Genomic DNA, 20,022 nt, shown 5'->3' on the forward strand with positions numbered 1-20,022 from the left:
TCTCAGGACAATAACCCAAAATAACTAAGGAACCCAGTTTGGCCAATTCATCACCTGTAGCCACATCCACAGAATCGCAGGTTGCAGTTTTACGCCTTTTTATTTTTAATCTAATGAAGGGATAAGTCTACATTCCTGTAAGGACATAGTCAAAGAACAGTCAGTTCTAGGCCTGTGAGAAGGAGCTTTTTAAAAACCATTTTAAAAATAATTCAATTTTTTCCCCTCAGTTTGTGGCAAAGTGGCTTCCTAGGTAGAAATAATAAGGCTCTAATTCCATGAGAGAGCGAGCTTGGGACTTGAACAGCAAAGTCAAACCTGGTTAAAATAAAACTTGGGGGCGAACAAAACCAGTCTGGCTGCCTCTTGGAAACTACTTCCTAGCACCTCCTCGGGGAGAAGGGGAATTCCCGCTCTCCTGTCCCTCCCCACCCCAGCCACAGCAGGGTGGCACCTTTTACCACCTGCCGCCTTCCCATGGCCTCATCACGAAATTGCTGAGCCTCCTGCAAGTACATGACATGGCAAGTCGCACATTCCACTGGACTCCGTATCTCAGGGAGGAGTCGCCCAGATTCGAATTCTAGACTCCCAAGTGGAACCTGGCCGAAGACTCCATCCCAGCAGCCTCCTGTCCCCCGAAAGAACAGCCTTCCTCACCCAGGTCGACCTAGTGCTGCACATATCCTGCTCCAGCCTGGTACTTAGCAAGTGGGTACGTGGTTCCTCAGAGAGGAGCAGACGCAGGGCCTGTCCTGGAGGTGTCCCCCCGTGGGGCAGATGGTGACGACAGTGAGGTGAGCAGAGCAGGTGCCGCAGAGGCCGTGAGCCCTGAAACCCGCCTTACCTTGGGGGAGGGGGCAAGTCTCACAGGTGATGGGGCTCCTCAACTGACTCTTGAAAGACAAGCGGCAGATTCTTAAGCATCTGAAGGGGGCAGGAAGGGGTGGACTGGAAGGGCATTCCAGGTTTGCAATGTACATGTGCAAGCAGAAAGAGATGAAAGGTTTTAAGGGTTTCAGGGAACAGGGAGCATTTCTTCGTGGGTGGAACTGCCGGCCGTGGGGGGAGATGTTATTGGACAGGTGGGTTGTGATGAGATGCTTGTGAGAGGCCTTATTCTCCAGGGAAGCTTGTATAAAGCTGAGATTCCCAGGTACCCCTAAGTTATTCTAATTCCATAGGAATGAGGCAGGGCCCTGAAATCTGTACTTTACAACAAATTTCTTAAGTAATTATAATCCACAAAGTCAGTCTTAGAGACCATAGCATTTAACAAAATCTACAATAAAGCCCTGGCTGGGTGGCTCAGTTGGTTGGAGCACTATCCCATACATGAAAAGGCTGCGGGTTCGATTCCCAGTCAGGGCACATACCTAGGTTGCAAGTTTGATCCCTAGTCAGGATGCATATGGGAGGCAACCGATCAATGTTTCTCTCTCACACAGATATTTCTCTCTCTCTCTCTCTCCCTCCTTTCCTCTCTGAAATCAATAAACATATCCTTGGGTGAGAATTAAAAATAAAAATCTACGCTAAAAAATGCAACAATGTTTAAGGACCAAGACTGCTTTATTCAACGTAAGCCCATGGAGGTTTTCCTCAGCGATGCACAGAGCCTTGGCATCCATGCTCACTGATTAAAGCACATGCCTGGGCCACACCTGGACCACACCTGGACCGCAAAGCCTGTCTTAAAAGTTCCAGCTCCCACCCACCCGCTCAGGCACACGTCTGAGACAGGGTCTTTTTAGAGCTCAAATCAACCCAATGCCCACGTGTCGTTTCCATTCCTCTCATCTAACCTTCTCTCTTCCATTACTCTCTGCTTAACTTTGCTTCCTCCACTCCCTTCATTTCCAGAGTAAATGCTAAAGGTAATGCAGAAAAAAAATTCAGACTGCCTGACTTCATTCACATTTTACGGATTAATAGGGCCAAATCAATATTTAAAATCATAGCATACTAGAGCCAAAAAAGTTTACCTGTGACCATCTAGGGCCCTGTGCCCTGGGGAAATCCCTAGTTATAGGAGAGAAAATCAGAGCCCGCAGAAGTGAAATAAAACTACTCGAGGCCACGCAGCCGGCCCAGCCAGAAGACAAACATAGATATCCCAGCTCCCAATCTGGATGTTACTCCAACGTGAAACAGATTGTTTTTTAGGCAAGTAAAAGCCTATACTAAATCCTTATATAAGGAATCGTAATTTAATGGTTAAATTCTAGGCTCTGGGCCAGACTCCAGCTTCACCACTTACTAGCCACATGTCCTTGGTCAGTTAGGTAAAATCTTCGTCTTATTTCACAACCTAAAATGAAGATCGTGAGCACCTACCTTATGAGGCTGTTAAAATAAAAAGACTCAATATGTGTAAAACACATAGGACGGTGCCCAGCCCGTGTTACACATGCAATAAAGGTTATGCATCATTCTCAAGATGCAAACCATGTCCATTTTTAAAAGCGACATATGAAGGGTTTGGGACATTAAAGATGATCTAGTCAGCAGGAGATCCATTTCTTTCCTTCTTATAATCTTCAAACTCCTTTCTATGGGATTGGTGTATCATCATCTAAGCATCCCTGAGACAGTTCTTCAAAGCTTTAAAGTAATTATAGAGGCACAAAGAAGCAGCCAAAACTGAAAGTCACACAGCATTATGCTTTTAAAAGGCCCTTGCTGACCTAAGCAATGATGCAGTGGCCACGAAGGGCCAGTGCTGAGTATGACAGAGCGTTTCATCAGCTCACTACGCTGGCCTTCCACTGAAACAGACAGGCAGGCCCCGGTGTGCAAGGATGGGTGCTTATAGGTGTCGGGGTGCTGGTCCCCAAGACAGGCCATCTCTGCTGTGGAGGGCTAAGAAGCCATCCCCCATCTTAGTTCGTTTTATTTATTTTATTTTTTAAAATAACCCAGGCAACTGCATACCAGTCAGTTCAAACATTTCTCAACTCCTACAACAGCCTGCATGCTGATCCACCACGGACCAGAAGAAAATGATGGTTCTAACCCAAAAGTCTAGCTTTCTAAGAATACCGAATGCCTGGACACTAATTCTTTGTGGTCAACAACACACAAAAAGGTGTACTTTCATATTAAACACAAGTTGAAAACTCAATAAAATATGAAACTGTACCATGTATTATGGTGCTAACATACTCCTAAGTTCCATTATAGTTTAATTATTAACCTAAATACACACACATCATAAGAGCAACTTGTACTCTTCATTAAAAAAAAAAATGAACAAAACAGAGTTCTGACATATTTCCACATCCTATTTAACAAGTTATATAACGACCAGAATGATTTTGCTCTTACAGTGACTCGCTTTAAAACGTGTTCCTAAGTAAATTGTACTGACAGCTAGTGTAAAATATTTGCTCAAGAGGACAAAGACCTTTCAGAGCTGTTTCCTCTGGGAAACAATATGAAATGCTAATATGCTGGAAACCAGAGATCTGCTAGCCTGAAATTCTGGACACTTGCCCAAATGAGATGCACTTAAGAGTAACTGCTATTCCCCTGTCACTTCCAGCAAGAAGGATTAAAAAGAGACATCTACAGTCCCTAAGCAAGACACTGGACTTTCTGTAGAAGGTAGATATCAAACTGCAAACTGTATCACAGTTACAGCCTGTCGTGACCTTAAGCCCAAATATATATTTACTGATGACCAAAACAGCTTGAAGCATTTCTGCAGATTCACTTTTTCCTTGGTGATATGTACATCACTGAAAATAGATTACACATAGCCCGGCCGGTGTGGCTCAGTGGTTGAGCGTCAACCCATGCACCAAGAGTTCGCTGGTTCAATTCCCGGTCAGAGCACATGTCCGGGTTGTAAGCCTGATCCCCAGTGGGGGGCATGCAGGAGAGAGCCAACTGATGTTCTCTCATCAATGTTTCTATCTCTCTCTCCCTTTCCCTTCCCCTCTCTCTAACATCAATAAAGAAAAAAATATATTTTTAAATAGATCTCCAAAAGGATGCACACATGAGCATTTACTGCAACGTAGCTTGTAGTAACAAATAAATAGAAATCATCTGAATATCCCTCAATGAAAGATGGTTACACTGTGCTACACTGGACAGTGCAATTCCATTTGGCCGCTAGAAGGAATGAGGTAGAGCTATAGGTACTAACATAGGAAGATAACTATAATACACTGTGGAGAAAAAGCACAGGAATGATGTTTCTTAGGAGCTACCCTTTGAAAAAGATCATACAGGTATACTTTATTGTATATGCCATTCTGTATATTGTTCTGCAACTAGTTTTTTTCCCTCCCAGATGTGTTTGTTTATGAATGCAACAAGTCTATACCTGACACTAAGCCCAGTCCCTACAAAGGGTACTGGGAGGGTGGACTTAATTTTCTGTATTTTGTTACATGAGTTTTTTAAACTCAAGAGCATGTTCTATATTTTTCCATTTTTAAGTAATAATTAACTTAATAAAAATCACTTCTGATGCTTACTGAACATACAAAAAGTACGTGTGTTCAAGTTCGTCTCTTCTCATCGCCATAAAAGATATCTCCTTTCTATCAACCACTTTTTAAGCCCCGTGAGAGTCCTCACCCTCCCACATGCCACAGAAAGTTATTTCCCTCCAGTGCACATGAGAGACAGGAAGTACTCTGGAATCGCTAAAAATGACCAGAAATCAAATACTTTAAAAATATATCAAAGCAGGAGTCTGTTCACACTGACATTATTTGCTTTTCATCCAATACATCACCTCTTAAGTTCCTACTCCACCTCCACCACCACCACAGAGAGGCTGTTCTGGTTTCTTTTCCCACAAATAATTGCTCTGTTTTCACTCCCTTCAACCATGAGAACTTGCAGGATCTCCCGTTTCCCACCGACAACCACTCTGGGAGCAGCTTCTGCAAAAACCCAGGTTCCCACTGCAGGAAATTATGGACAATCGGGGATGTATTTCTAATCTATCCTTGAGGGTCCATCCCATAATTAAATATTAAAATATAAAAAAGTATTATGAATCCCAGAGTCTTGAAAATGCAATGCCAGATATGTAAGTTCTTTAAAGTAGTAAAGCAACAAGCAGCTTTTTAAAAAAAAAGACACATTCTGATGGCTGTAACTGTCAATATAACTAACAATCCAGTTCCCAATACCGGTGAGCACTGGAAAGTATTATGAAATAGACCCAGTAACACTAACAATGGACTGGCTTCGAGGTTCTATTCTTTTTTATACTTGTATTTTCTAGTTTCTACAATGGACATGTATAAACTATGCAATACTTTTTGTAAAGGGCTTAAAAAGCAGTGGCTAAGAGCCACATCAAGCCGGCAAACCAGACAAAGGCCCCATGGCTCTGATGTCTCCATCACATTCTCCCAGGGAACCTTTTGAAACACCGCTGGCATCTTGGAAGTGAAGAGAAATATTACCTCTCCTGGGAGACCTCCCTCATCTCCCTGAGCTAACTGCTCACTTTTGCATATTCCACCATCGTGACCATGACGAATGTATCATTTCTACACCTCGATTTGTGCGTCGCATCTCCCCCCATTCCATCGCGAGCCCCAGCTCGATCAGGACGGTAATGTATTGACTTTTGTGGCCCCAGGACAGTGCCTGACATATCGGCAGTTTCGCAGTTTCCTGAATGAATGAGAAGTGTGCTTGCTGCAAATGTGCTCAAATATTTAACTAAGGCCCTGTGGTCAGTAGGTGAGCTTAGTGAGACCCACCGGAGGTGCCCCTCTGTGTGTCAGAGACGCCAAACTCTCATGTGACTGGGAACAACCCCCCACACCCACGTTTCCCAATGTCACCTTGACGAGCAGACCCTGAAAGATCCGACAAGAGGCCGGCCAGAGTCTCTGCGTGGGAACGAAGAAAAGCACGACCCCTTTGAACAGGGGTTTCTTTTCTTTGTTTTTCAAGTTTTGTTTTGTTTTTTGTTTTTGTTTTTTAAGAGAAAGGGAAAGGGAGAGGGAGATGGAAACATTGATGTGAGAGAGAAACATCGATCAATTGCCTCCTGCACGCCCCGTACTGGGGATCAAGCCTGAAACCTGGGCGTGTGCCTGGTGAACGGGTTTCTGGGATATGGATGAGGTTGTATTTCAAACGATGGTGGTGGATACAGGAGCATTCGTTTTCTTCTTTATATCTTTCACCTGTTACTGTTCGTCTTTTGTATGATTCAGTAGCAAGTGAAACCATTAAAATATTTCAAAAGATTTCTCTTTTTTCCTTGATTTAATATACCTACTGTAAACATTTACTATGTTCTAGGCACTGTGTTTTGGAGGGTTCAGACAGAAGTCACACTCTGAACCTCAAAGGAGTTTGCAGTCAAATGTGGGAGACACAAACACAATGCAACAGGACACTACCTATACAGGGTTCCTCGTGTTATAGAACCCAGAAAAATGGTCTATCCATTCATTCTTCCTGTTTCCCGTGCCACAGGGGAAGGCAGACAGCCTCAGGACAACCCTCGTGAAAGGGGAGCCACGCATCACACCAAAGGCACTGCCACCAGCACGCCATTAAAAGGGACCAGGAAACACATCGAGCCCCCTCGCGTCTCAGCAGTGGTTCTTTTCCCTTGTTTCTCCTTCTTCTCTTGTGCTTTATCATGTGGGGAACCTTGCCACCACTTCTAATCTGTGGAATCCCACAGCGTTAAAAAAATGTTAAATGTGAGTCAGCTCAGCTGTGAAAACGGAGGCTGTGTCTCCCTGTGAAGCCACCCCAAGGGGAAGAGCCCACATGCTGAAGCCCACTCAGGCTGGGCGCCATCCCTCCATCTGCTTACCACGTGTGTTGGTGGCCATGTCGGCCACTTTCTGAAAGGCGTCCAAGAAGGCAGCTGCTGCTACTACTGTTGTCCTAAAATACAAACAGATGACACAAGCATGAGGAATGTCATTACCCCTCCAGGGCTGAGACCTCTGACGAGGACTGAACGCTATCTTCCAGGAGAAACAGGCCAACTGGGCAAGGACAACCGTTCGCGTTGCAGACCCACTTTTTTCATAGGAAGCATTTCTCCCCCTATTATTATTATAATCTTTTTTATCCTCACCCGAGGACATTTTTGCATCCATCTCCAGATAGGGCGAGAGGGAGAGAGGGAGGAAGAGAGAAACATCAATGTGAGGGAGACACATCAACTGGCTGCCACCCACACAACCCCAACCAGAGCGAGGGACAAACTGCAACCAAGGTACGTGCCCTTAGAGGGAACCGAACCCAGGCCTCTGTGGACCGCAGGCCGACGCTCTAACTGCTGAGCCAAACCCGCCAGGGCTCCTCCTCCTGTTATTAGCAGCTCTGCCCCAACCATGTCCAGCTCATTCGGCTGGTCAGTCAACACCAGCCGTCTCCCCACCCCATCTCAGCCGGGACTACGTAATGATTAATGGGTAAAATTTCACAAAGGAGGAAAGGACAGGAGTTTCTACTGAGAAGAAAAACATTATTAGAAAATATAAATGGTGCCAGTAAAATTAATTTTAGAGCAGGAAAATAATATATAATAGAGAAAGAATCTTAGCAAGAGATCATCTATTTAAATAACTCATTTAGCCCTGACACAGACGTTAGAGGGTCAGCCCACGGACCAAAAAGACTCGGGTTAGATTCCCGGTCAAGGACACATAACTCAGTTTTGGCTCAATCCCCAGCCCCAGCTGGGGTGGCGCAGGAGGCAACAAATTGATGTTTCGCTCTCACATCAATGTTTCTGTCTCTCTCTCTTTCCCTTCCTCCCTTCCACTCTATCTAAAAAAAATATATATATATCCTTGGATAATGATTCAAATAAATAAATAAAATAAAAAAAAAAACTGATTTTAGAGATGGGAAAACTGAGACCATAACCTCAAGGTGACTTTCAAGATTACTAGTTCACACGAGAGCTGAGACTAGTAGCCCAGCATGACATATAGTCCCGTGCCCATCCCACAAGTCAAGATCCTAGCTGTGTGACTTTCCCATCCTAAAGCATAACTACAATGAAACCGAGATACCGTTTCTCTAACCTCAGAAGGCTATCTCAACTGTAGTGTCTGAATTCGTAAAAGCTGAGAATAGAAGAAATGACTACACCCCAGAAATAATTTTGAATTCTTCGCATGCTTTTGAGCCCTGTAAGATGCCCTGAGCACACTGGGGTCTACTGGAGCCGGAGCTGTGGTCTGAGATGTCATTCGATGCTGAGCATACACTGCTCCGTGCCCGGGTGGTGGACGTCCCGAACAAGCCAGCCAGCCCCAGGATTCGACCTCGACAACTCAGCTTGCAGCCTGACATAATTTCGAAGTATTTCACCTATGAATCCAGTCTTTACTGAGCATTTCTAGGAATATAAAGTTGATGAAGGAAGGAGATGAGAATAAGGATTATAAAGGAAAGAGTTCAAAACGGAGACAAAGAAAAGAAATAGCCTTTAAATATAAGCAACAGCAACTGTGAGACAAAGGTCCCTGGAGGTGCTGGGTGTGGTCTCTGGACACCTGTGCAGTCCCTCAGAGCCCAACTTCAAATGAGGCCCGATGGCTTCCAGCAGAGCAAGAAAGCATTCTGCTCAATTTTTTTTTTTTAAATGACGTAAAAAACAAAACCAACATTTAAAAATGCCACTTCAGCCTGTCCAGTGTAGCTCAGTGGTTGAGCCTCGACCCATGCACCAAGAGGTCACCAGTTCAATTCCTGGTCAGGGCACATGCCCAGGTTGTGGGCCAAATTCCCAGTGGGGGGCATGCAGGAGGCGGCCAGTCAATGTTCTCTCTCATTGCTGTTTCTATCTCTCTCTCCCTTCCTCACTCTCGAAAACCAATAAAGAAAAAAATAATTTTTAACGTCACCTTCAAAGCACATTTTTAAAAGATTTGACATCCAATGCAAACCCTGGAAAAATTAGCTTCATTAAACAGCCTAGGGTTTATAGATAGTTCATTCTGATTTACAACTAATATCTGACACAGTGGCTGGGTTTATTCATTCTCATTCGAGTCAGTGCTGATCCCCCAAACGCAATGAGCCCGCTGCAGGGGTGCCTCGCGCATTCCGCGTCACCGGGCTCCGCTGAGCGCGGGGCTGGCGGTCAAGTGTGACAAATTAAGAGCTTTTAACCACGGCCTTCCCGTGAGTCACATTTCACTGTCTGCTGTTGTCACGAGACATCTTCGGCCTCTCTGTTCGGACAGATCAGGCAGCCACAGGCAGCGGGAAGGAGTGATTCAGCTTCAGTACTCCCAGACGTACTTGCTATTCCACAATCTTCCCTTCATCTTTATCCTTTCGTGAACGCAGAAAACGACACCATGTGTGAGACCCCGGTCGTGCCCCCAGCCCGGCCCATACTCGCAGGATGACAAAACGGTCCCTGCTCTCAGGAGGCCTAAATGTCGTCACAAAATGTAAAATGTATTCTGTACCTGTGGGGGTAAGATAAGATGTTCTAAGTCCTACTGTGTATGTCTAATCAGGGGATCTTTTCCGTGGTCAGTCCCGAAAGCTTGCCAGACAATTAAATGAGGCCAGATAAGAAAAAGTATGAGTGTATGTGTGGGGTGGGGGTGGGGGGTCAACGCAAGTGTTTTATTGTTTTACGCAGGCGAACACCTACAGGATGGAGGCTAACCTGTTTGACTAAGTGACAGCCGTGGCAGAGATGGGGGTGGGGAGCAGATGGAACTAATAAACAAGGTGAAAGGTCCCACGTTCTGAGCTGAGGAATTTGGATCCTGTTTGGTGTAAAGTGATCATAAGTCCTTAAGCAAAGAAATGGCAAAGGTCTTGACAAACAGAGACGGATCCGTATTCCAGAGTCCCTGTCCTGCCCAAGGCCCACTCATGGCTCTGGAAACCCCAACCTCTCCCGAGTCCTCTCCTAATCTCCCGGGGAGCCGTGCTACGTTCAGTCCTGTGGCCAAAGCTCTGGGCATTAACGCCCATGTCCATAGGCAAAGGCCCAAGAGCATCATGTCATCCTTCCGTCCTCTCTGTCATCCACATCGCTTTTGATCCTAAAAAAATACCTACCTGCTTTGTTCTCTGGAAAACCACCGTCATAGAGCCAAATCAACCTATGTCCTCCCCCACAGGCCATGAACAAGGGCCATGAAACCGGGTGCTTTTTTAAATTCCCCACCCCTCATGGAACACCCACAAAGTGCAAAAGGACCTCTTCTTCCCACTGATTTACACGCATATAGTTTGAACAAGAAGATATTGATATATTTTCTGTTTCTTTTTTTTTTTTTAATCCTTAGCCAAGGACACTTTTGCATTTATTTTCAGATAGAGAGGGAGGGAGAGAGGGGGATAGAAAGAGAGAGAAAGAGAAACATCAACGTGAGAGAGACAGATCGACTGGTTGCCACCCGCTCGACCACAACCAGGGCCAGGGACAAACTGCAACCAAGGTACGTGCCCTTAGCGGGAACTAAACCCGGGACTCTCTGGTCCACAGGCCAACACTCTAACCGCTGAGCCAAACCGGCCAGGGCTATTTTCTATTTCTTATCGAATGGTATATGAACACACACAAGACGAGGCTATAATAGCCCTTTGGAGCGGAGTGGCTTTTTAAGTGGCTTTATTGAGGCATAATTTGCATACCATAAAAATTCACCCTTTTTTAAGTATATCATTCAACAACTTTTTAATAAAGTTAGCATTATGCAACCACCACCACAGTCCAATTTTAGAACATTTCCATCACCCCCAAAAGATCCTTCATGCCTGTTTGTTATCAATTTCCTTTTCCACCCCTGGCCCTAGGCAAGCACCAATCTGTATTTGTCTCTACAGATTTCCTTTTTCTAGACATCTCAGATAAATGGGATTCTACCATAGTCAAAACTAAGTTTTAAACTCTTTATAAGAATAGGCAGGAAACAGAATGGCCTCTGGAGCCAAACCCCATAAATTCAAATCCCTGTCATGTACTAGCTGTCTGACTTCGGGTAAGTTATTTAGCTTATCTGTGCCTCGGTTTCCTCAGCAGTAAAATGGGGACCATAACTGAGCTTAGCTCCTGGGGTTTTAAGATTCAATTAAGTTAACATAAGCCTGGCACATAATGAGTGCTCTGTAAACAGTCCCCGTTATTACTTTACATATAGTAACCCAGCAAACCCTCCAAAGTCCTGTGGAAGAAGGCAGAGCAAATGAGTTTAAATTTTATGGAAATCAGAGGCCAGGACGTACGGCTAGTAAGTGACAATGATCGATGTGAGATGCTTCTGTGCCTGTAACATTTCCCAAATTAACCCCAGTCTGCACCTTGGGGCCCTCCTGTTTTGTCCTTTGTCTGAGGACCTTGCCCTTTTCCTAGTGATGACACGCTTCTACTTACCGGAGCTGGGACTGCAGTTTTCCGGCTTTGTTTATGAAATCTTCCCAAACTGGATAGCTCCCCTACAACAAAGCAAAGCCATCAATCAGTAAGTCACGCTGTGAGAGACATCCCATTAAGGCAATAACACAACACCCAATTCCAAGCACACAGGGAGAGCCTGTGTATGCTCTCTTCCTTTGCAGTCTGTGGTATGTTGCCCAGGTTATATATACATGCATTGGCTCAGGAATGGGTTTAGAATGTGCTCAGTCCCTGAAACCTAGTAAATACCAACTGGCACAAGCTGGGCAGAATCAAATACATACATTGATGCATCCCTTTTTGAGTCAATAGATGGTGGGTCCAAATTCTAGAGGTGCAGAATATTTAAGGCTCGACCTTGAACCACCTGATCATGGCCCTGGCTGTTCTCTCTTCCCCAAACGGCAGGGAAGAGGGAGCCAGAGTGACTAGGGCTCCTCCCCAGGACAGGTGGCTATGGGGAAGCACTGTTAGACTGTCAGGATCTCAAGGTTGGGAAGTGACATAAATATAGCCGCTCCACTGATGGCTCGAACCCAGCAACTATGTACGACGGCAACAGGTGATTCCCAGCCTACTTCAGCTAAGTGAACTCATCACCCGCCCGGCAGCCTACATCTGCTACCCTGTCTTACGTCTCCATGCGGCCCCAGTTCTAACCTTCTGGAGAACTTCAAAGTTAAGTTTAGTATCTGTCTACCAAATATTAAAATGAACTATTTCTGGGAGCTAAGATTTGGACCAATGTGTTGCTTTCTTGGTCATTCTTTCCTCTCTGGCCATAGTTTTGGGGTTTTGTGTGTGTGTTTTGTTTGTTTTTTAGCAAGATCATATATAGCTTTTATAAAAGCAATAAAAGTCATTACATAAAAAAATTTAAGATCAAAGGAGAGGTCTGGCAACAACAGCACCATGAATTTACAATCCACCCAAACCCTAAAGTCTCTTGCACGTAAGTTTCCACCTGAAGTCTTATCAAAGAACTGAGAATGCAGCACCTTCACCCAGAGCTTTCCTTCCTCCAGCCTCCCAAGTTCAATTCCACTTCTACCCGGGACCCTGCTTCACATTCCCACCGCATCCTGGGAACACTCCATGTATCTCCCTACTCTTTTTTTTTTTTTTAATGATTGTTTTAGAGACAGGGAGAGACACAGGGAAAAAATACATCCACGTGAAAGCAAAACATCAATCGGCTGCCCCCCGCACGCCCCCTACCGGGACCAAGCCTGCAAGCTGGGCATGTGCCTAGACCAGGAATCTAACTGGCAACCTTTCGGTGCACAGGACGACACCCAGCCAACTGAGCCACACCGGCCAGGGCTCCCTACTCTTATTAGCATGGTGCTCAGACACCAACTCAAACCTGCAGGGACAATTCTGCCAGGGCCAACCCAGAGTGGGGTCTCCCTGCACCTACACATTACAGTTATATTAAGATCAAGTAGCCAACCAACCAATAGGCGATGCAAAACAAATCCAGGAAGGCAGAAACCATGGTTACAGAAGCGATGTTTGGCACAGAATCATTTAAATATAGAACTAAGACCAAACACCTTGGGGATTATGGTTACAGGACAGAACATAAATGCTATGAACCTTGACATGGTACAAACAAGACAGGCCATCTCTGATTTTGTTGTTAAGGACAGGAGGGAGAAACTATACAATAAAGTTAGTTATCTCATCTTTCAATATAGAAACTCAATCAAAATAGTCCAAAATAGCAACTGAGCTAAAACTTGATAAGTTCCCCTTCCTAATGGTTTTAATAGTCTTTTTTTTTTTTTTTTCTTATGCCTAGAGCAGTTTCTCAACCTTGCCACTATTGACATTTTGGGCCAGAAAATTCTTTCTTGTTGTTGTTGTTAATCCTCACCTGAGGACATATTCTCCATTGATTTTTAGAGAGAGTGGAAGGGAAGAAGGAGAAAAGGAAAATGGAGAGGGAGGGAAGGAGGGGAAGAGAGAGACAGAGAGAGAGAGAGACATGAAAGAGACACATTGATCAGTTGCCTCCTGCACACACCCTGACGGGGACCAGGGATCAAACCTTCAACCCAGATACATACCCTTGATCGGGAGGAACCCGAGACCCTCTGGTGCCTGGGCCCAGGCTCTAACCACTAAGTGACACCGGCCAGGGCGATAATTCTTTTTTGTAGGGGGCTGTCCTGTGCATTGCAGGATAGTTAGCAGCGCCTTGACCTGTATTCACTGGATGCCAGTAACACTCACAGATACCTCTGATTGTGACAACCAAAAATGTCTCCAGACACTGCCAGATGTCCCCTTAAGGGCAAAGTCATCCCCAGTTAAGAACCGCCGCCTTCCAGGAATGTCTAAGAAACTTACTTCTTTCGGTGCAGAAACAGTTCTCTGAAGTTCAGCATTTTCTTTGGTATTACTTCACTTCAGTTTCAATTCTTTTGTTAAATGAAAGTAAAATTAAATACGTTTATCCTGAAACTATCACACAGAGCATGAACACCTTGTGTACGTTTCTCTAGCTCTCGAGTCCATCTGAAAATATGCAGCGAGATATCTGGAAAACTGTCTACCAAATATTAAACAGACTACTTCTGGGAGCTAAGATTTAGAGCAATGTGTTGCTTTCTTGTTTGTACTTTCTCTCTGGCTGTAGTTTGGTTTTGTTGTTGCTGCTGTTTAATAAGGTCATGTATCATTTTTATGAAAACAGTAAAAGCCATTACATAAAAAAATTTAAGATCAAATTAGAGGTTCTGGCAAAAACAGGACCGTGAATTTACAATCCATCCAAACTCTAAAGTCTCTTGCACACAAGCTGTAAGATTGCATCCATCTGCATTTGTGCATCTGAGACCTGCTTGGCCCAACTGCAGGCCCCTGGATTTACTCCTCCAGGCTGCACTTTGCTCCCACAGGCTGCAAAGCTGCACCAGGTCAGGGGTCCTGTCCGACCGGTTCCTGGCAGAGGCCCCAAGGCAGCTACACCTGAGCTGCTGACACTAACACCCGTGCACAGGTCTTGCCACCAATGCTGCTAAACCACATAGCCTCCATCCCATCTTGGTGCCTGGGGCAGTTCTTCAACTCAGGAGCGTAACTTTAACTTACGTTGAACGAAACCTTGCGAGAGCTCAGGCTACCACCATTACAGGTCCATCAGGCATTGTGGGGAATCCCAACTTAACACCTAATATATTTACTGTTTTCCTATCAAGTCCAGGCGTGAACACCCCTTCTGTATCTACACCCAAATGAGGAGAGAGGTGAGGGCCGAGATCCGAGTCCACTGGCTGGCCGTAGAGATCTCTGTCCAGACGGGCATCAGTGACCATCCTGAAGAATGTAAGAGTTCAACCACCAATTACAGCCTCGCCTTCCTCCTCGTTCTGATCCACAAGACACTACGAGAAGCTTTTTGAAAAGCCCACGTTCAGACCCACAGACCATCAACATCTAGCCAAAGGTATCATCACCTCTCCTCTGCACAAAGAAGAACATGAGAGCTACCCCCCTCCTCAGCGCCAACCACTCCCATCCAGGGAACCCCTGAAGAAGGTCACTGAGATGATGCAAATGGCAAGAGGCTTGTGTAGGAAGCATCGAGCCCTGAGTTCTAGCCAGGGTCCTGCCAATACATGACTGGAAGAGTAATAAACGTAATTCCATCACCATTTCTGAACACTGACATCACTGAACACTGAAAGAATGGAGGAAAGGAATAAAGAACCCAAATTCGGGAGTTCAGTCTCCCGGGTTGAATCTTCCCTCTCCCGTTTGCAGTGTGACGCCGGCAAGTCGCTGGACCTCTGCATGGGGAACAGTCACTACGTCCAGGGTTGGTGTGAGGAATGAATGAAGTCAGACATGAAAGTGCTCGGTGGGTGTTCAATACTCATTTGAGAGGACTGATCTAAGCGTTTCTCAGGCTGTTAGGAGAGAAGTCAAAAACCCTCTAAGTCAGGCCCAACTGGTGTGCTCCGTGGTTGAGCATTGATCTACCTACACGCCAACAGGTCACCAGTTCGATTCCCAGTCAGGGCACATGCTCAGGTTGTAGGCCCAATCCCCAGTGGGGGGCATGCAGGAGACGGCCAATCAATGTTCTTTCTCATTGATGTTTCTATCTCTCTCTTCCTCTCCCTTTCTCTCTTTTTAAAATCAATAAAGAAAAACAATTTTTTTTTTAAATCCTCTAAGCCAGGCCCTGGCTGATTTGGCTCAGCGGTTAGCACATCGGCCTGAGGACCAAAGGGTTCGATTCCCAGTCAAGAGCACGTACCTGAGTGGCAGGTTCAACCCCCAACCCCAGTTGCAGTCCTGCAGGAGGCAACTAATAGATGTATCTCTCTCACATCAATGTTCTCTCTCCCTCCCTCCCTCCCTTCCACTCTATCTAAAAATCAATGGGAAAATAACCTCAGGTGAGGATTAACAACAACAACAAAAACTCTCTAAGTTGGCCCTGGAGGGTGTGGCTCAGTTGCTCGGCGTTGCCCCATGTACCAAAAGGTTGCCGGTTTGACTCTCAGTCAGGGCACATGCCCAGGTTTCAGGCTTGATCCCTGGTAGGAGTGTGCAGGAGGCAGCCAATCAATGTTTCTCTCTCATCACTGTTTCTATCTCTGTCTCCCTCTCCCTTCCTCTCTCTCTATACATCAATCAAAAATCTTAGAAAAAAACCAAACCCTCTAAGTCAGACCGTCCATCCAGGCTGGAATCCCTCACTCTGTCCTCAGTCCAGAACCAGCTGTGTACGGGGGCACTGTGCGTCCCGCTGCGAGTCACCAGCTGCAGCAGAAACAGGCCGAGGCCACGTCTGCCACTTCTAAGTCAATGGTGGGTAGAGTACTCCAACCCGCAATGAATGCACCTGAAAACGGCTGCTCAAACCACTTCAAACACGACTTACCTGCCCCCACCTGGAGCCTCATTTCAGTCTTTACCAAATTAGCAACCAAAGGAGGGTCCCCTCTCTAGTCTAGGGGTGCAGCAGCAGCTCTCGGCCCACGCACACCCCCTCAGCCAGCAGCAGCCTCTCCTGACTTCATGAATCTGACAGTTTCAAAGTGGCAGGCCTCCCTCTTTTAGGCAATCTATAATTTAATGGATTCTAAAAAAAAATGAACGTCTAAGAACACAAGACAAAAACCTCCTTGTTTAAGGGGAAAAAATGTTTTTTAAGTGTGTAAATGGTATTAAAATTTAAAGGCAAGGTGATTTGGGTTGCTCCAGATTTTTTTTTAAAGTTTCTGTCAAAGTTTCTACCCACCTGTACGTAGTTTTACTACATAAATCCAAAAGCTTGGAGGAAGTGGGAAGGGGCCCGGAGGAAAGGTCACAGAGAGAAAGCCATGGGTTGCCCCAGACGACCAGACTTAGTAAAGGAAAGCATAGTCAAAATTTAAAAGAAATTTGCAATTAAGACACTGTATCCCTCAGGACTCTTTTAGAAGGTGCGTCCTTCATTTTTCCAGCCTGCACCCCACACAAGAGCTGTGAAAAAGTCTCGACACAGACCCCACGATGGGGTTCACCAGTGGACAACAAGGTTTATAACTTTCCAGACAAACCCAAATCAAAGAAAATGAGACTCCAAGGAGCACCTAGCTTCTGCCAAGTCCAAAGTCCCAGCTAAGGGAAGAAAGACTCTCCTTCCCCGGGGACCCCTGAATTTCTTGGCAGAGGAGAGTAGGCATCTTTTGAACCCTCGGCAGTTTGCTGCAAACAGAAATCAGATCACACTGGGTTGGGAGAGAAAGCAAAAGCCCCCATTACAGAAACGAGAAGAGAAAGTGGGTTTGTTTACAAGCACGAAGAGGACTCCCTTAATCAGCTGCAGGACGGTCCCCATGTCCGACAAAGAGAGAGAGATGGGCTTCCCTGAAGACAGGCTCTAACTCATGCACCTGCTGCCACCCGGGCACCACGGTCCCCGCACCACATGTGCCCCTCCCCTGCCCCCACGGCTGTCCTCTCTCCCAGCTCCACAGAGACTCAACAGTCCTGGACGCTCCTAGTCAGCTGTCAGCTCCCAGCTCAAATGTCACCTCTTGGTGAGCATGCCCGAACGCACCTGCTTCTCCCACACCATGCAACCCTCCATCCATGAGCCTGCAGACTCAAGGACTGAGAAATGCAGGAAGGAGAGGCATCTCCAGTTAGACAAACAGAAGGGACACAGAGAGGATCCAAGTAGGAGAGTCCAACGAGGGCCAGAGAGAATCCAGTAAGGGGGAGACAGCGAGGCAGAAAGGACCCAAGGGGCTCTGTCCAAAGGAGACTGGAGGGGGCATTTATGCTGAAGAGAAGCAGGAGATGGTGGCGTGGACAGTGACCATGAGCAGCCCTCCAGGGCCAAAGGGGGCAGCAGAGGAAGACTAGGTGGCCTTCATTCAGATGGCGAGTGACCAAATCCCAAACCAGCCAGGTGACACAAGGGGTCCCACACCTGACAGCAATTTGGCCCCTTGGATAGTGGGGAGGAATAAAGTCATTTTCTTACTTCTGAGGAAGAATGCCTACCTAACTTTCAGTTCCTCAAGAGCCCGGTGGCCACCTAAACCAGAGTTGGTTCCCACCCCACCCTCGGGGTTGAGCTCTGGGCACACCCCTGGGTCTTTCTCTTCTTCCTTCACTTCCCCCACAGCCAGAAGGCTGAGCAAGCCCCTTGCCTTCTGCAGGACACAGGACTCAGCCAGCGGTCATTCTGGCCTGGGGTTCTGTTTTGCTTTGTTTTGCTTTGTATCAAACAGAAGCCCAGGAAGGCCTCCCACACAAGGAGCAGAAGAATCAACTGTGTAACTCATCGGATGGCTGGTTAACATGCTATAAATAATGCAGGGACTGCCTCTCCTAGCCCAGCCCACTGTGACAGCGGAACTCGGAGGACAGCGGAGGGACTCAGACACCTGCATGGGGAACGTGGAAGGAGCTGTGGGTGGGGCAGGGGAGGTTTTAGAGGCACCAAAGAGCTGGAGGAGACTCTTAGGAGGAGGAGGAATTCAGCTTAGCTGAGAATAAAATAGGGACCAGAGAGCACGGGCTGTAGAGAATCGGGTTCCAGCTCAAAGACCTCTGTCCCATGCACAGGTTCCAGGCAAAGACTGGCTCACAGTGGTGATGGCTGATGAGAACTCAAGTCGTGGGTACTTGACTGCACAGGTACCCTCTCGAGCCCCTCTCCACCTGGACAAGCGTCCCTGTCGCCATCACCATCAAGCATCCCCATTTTCTAAACGGTTGCTAGGTGCCAGGTACTCATCTCTCCATTCCTCAAACCTGGGCATCTTTTTTTTTTTTTTAATCCTCACCCGAGGATATTTTTTTTTTTTTTTTGTACGGATAGAGTGGGAGGAAGAGAGAGAGAGAGAAACATCGACGTGAAGGGACACATCGAGTGGCTGCCACCCGCACGACCAACCAGGGCCGGGGACAAACTGCAACCGAAGTACGTGCCCTTAGCGGGAACCGAACCCAGGTCTCTCCGGACCGCAGGCCGACACTTTAACCGCTGAGCCAAACTGGCCAGGGCAAACCTGGGCATCTTGCAAAGACACAGGGTCCGATTCCCTGGGTCTGAGGTGGGGCCTGGATGTTGCAGATTTGATTGGAGTGATGCCGTGGCCCCCAGACCACACTCTGTGGAGCACAGTTCGATACATCCTCTTATTACAGGTTCACAACTACTCCACCAGGCAGGTACTGCTATTATTTCCTTCCTTCCCAAGGAAAGGAGGACCAGAGAGGTCCAGGCTGAAATGAGACCCCAGATCTGCCCGCCTTTGTGGCCCAAGAGCTACCCTGATTCTGGAAAAGCAGCAAGATGCACAGCCCAGCTTCTCGGTCCCGCCTCTGGGCTACAGAAACCCAGTCAGCAGGCAGGCTGGGTCCTGCCCTCCACTGGGGTCCTGTGGGAGCCCAGACAGAGTAGAGCGTGGCAGGGGATCCCCAAACACACAAGCCCCGATTACAACTGCAATGCCCCGAGGAGCTGTGATGTCACCCTAGACATGGTCAGGATCCTCAAGCAAGGGAAAAAGAAAACACAGAGCAAAGAAAAGCCCTCTGTGCATAAAACGGTCTCATAGGAACCCACCAGAAACGCTCACAGCTACTGTCCTTAGTGCTATGATTATGGGCAATTTTATCACATTTTCAGGGTTTCTGTGGACACTGGAACCAATCTGCTTCTAGCAGGAGATGGGACAGCCGGTCTGAGCATCTCTATAAGATGCTGCTGCCACCAGGCCCTTCTGTGGGTCCGAGGGAGCCTTCTGGGTGAGTGTGAGAAGCACAGCCCACAGCATCCCCCCCCCCACACACACACACACACTCTGGGCACACCTCCTGGGGAGCTCAGACTTTCGGGAAATGAAGAGCTCAGCTTCAGGAGGAAGCTTCTGACCTAACCAGGAGCGCCCTGGACCCGATGCTGCTTTAAGTGCAAGGCAGAAACGTGTGGCCTTCCAGAAGTGTCTGTGCAGGATGAAGGACAAGGCCGGCGAATGCCTGTCACAGCTCTGTGTCCAAAATCACCCTTCCCCACCCCATCCTGCAAGATGAAGGACTCCTGAGATCCTCGGATAAAAGGCACCGTGTAAGCCCATCCATCATTAAAAACCATCCCTGGGCTTTCGGTCTCTGAT

The 20,022-nt window shown here is 46.8% G+C and overlaps 1 protein-coding gene across 6 annotated transcripts in view; it reads right to left on the minus strand.

Moving 5' to 3' along the window:
• Window positions 1–20,022, minus strand: part of MTSS1 (MTSS I-BAR domain containing 1) — a 151,533-nt gene that overhangs the window by 115,643 nt on the left and 15,868 nt on the right. For all 6 annotated transcript variants that reach the window (XM_036263664.1, XM_036263662.1, XM_036263663.1 and 3 more), the window contains exons 2-3: window positions 11,363–11,424; window positions 6,812–6,885 (exon numbers count right to left, since the gene is read on the minus strand). In XM_036263664.1, coding sequence (XP_036119557.1) covers window positions 6,812–6,885; window positions 11,363–11,424 — 136 coding nt within the window. The remainder of the gene's footprint in view (window positions 1–6,811; window positions 6,886–11,362; window positions 11,425–20,022) is intronic.

The sequence above is a fragment of the Molossus molossus genome, unplaced genomic scaffold, assembly GCF_014108415.1.
Source record: "Molossus molossus isolate mMolMol1 unplaced genomic scaffold, mMolMol1.p scaffold_m16_p_16, whole genome shotgun sequence".
Classification (NCBI taxonomy): Eukaryota; Metazoa; Chordata; class Mammalia; order Chiroptera; family Molossidae; genus Molossus; species Molossus molossus.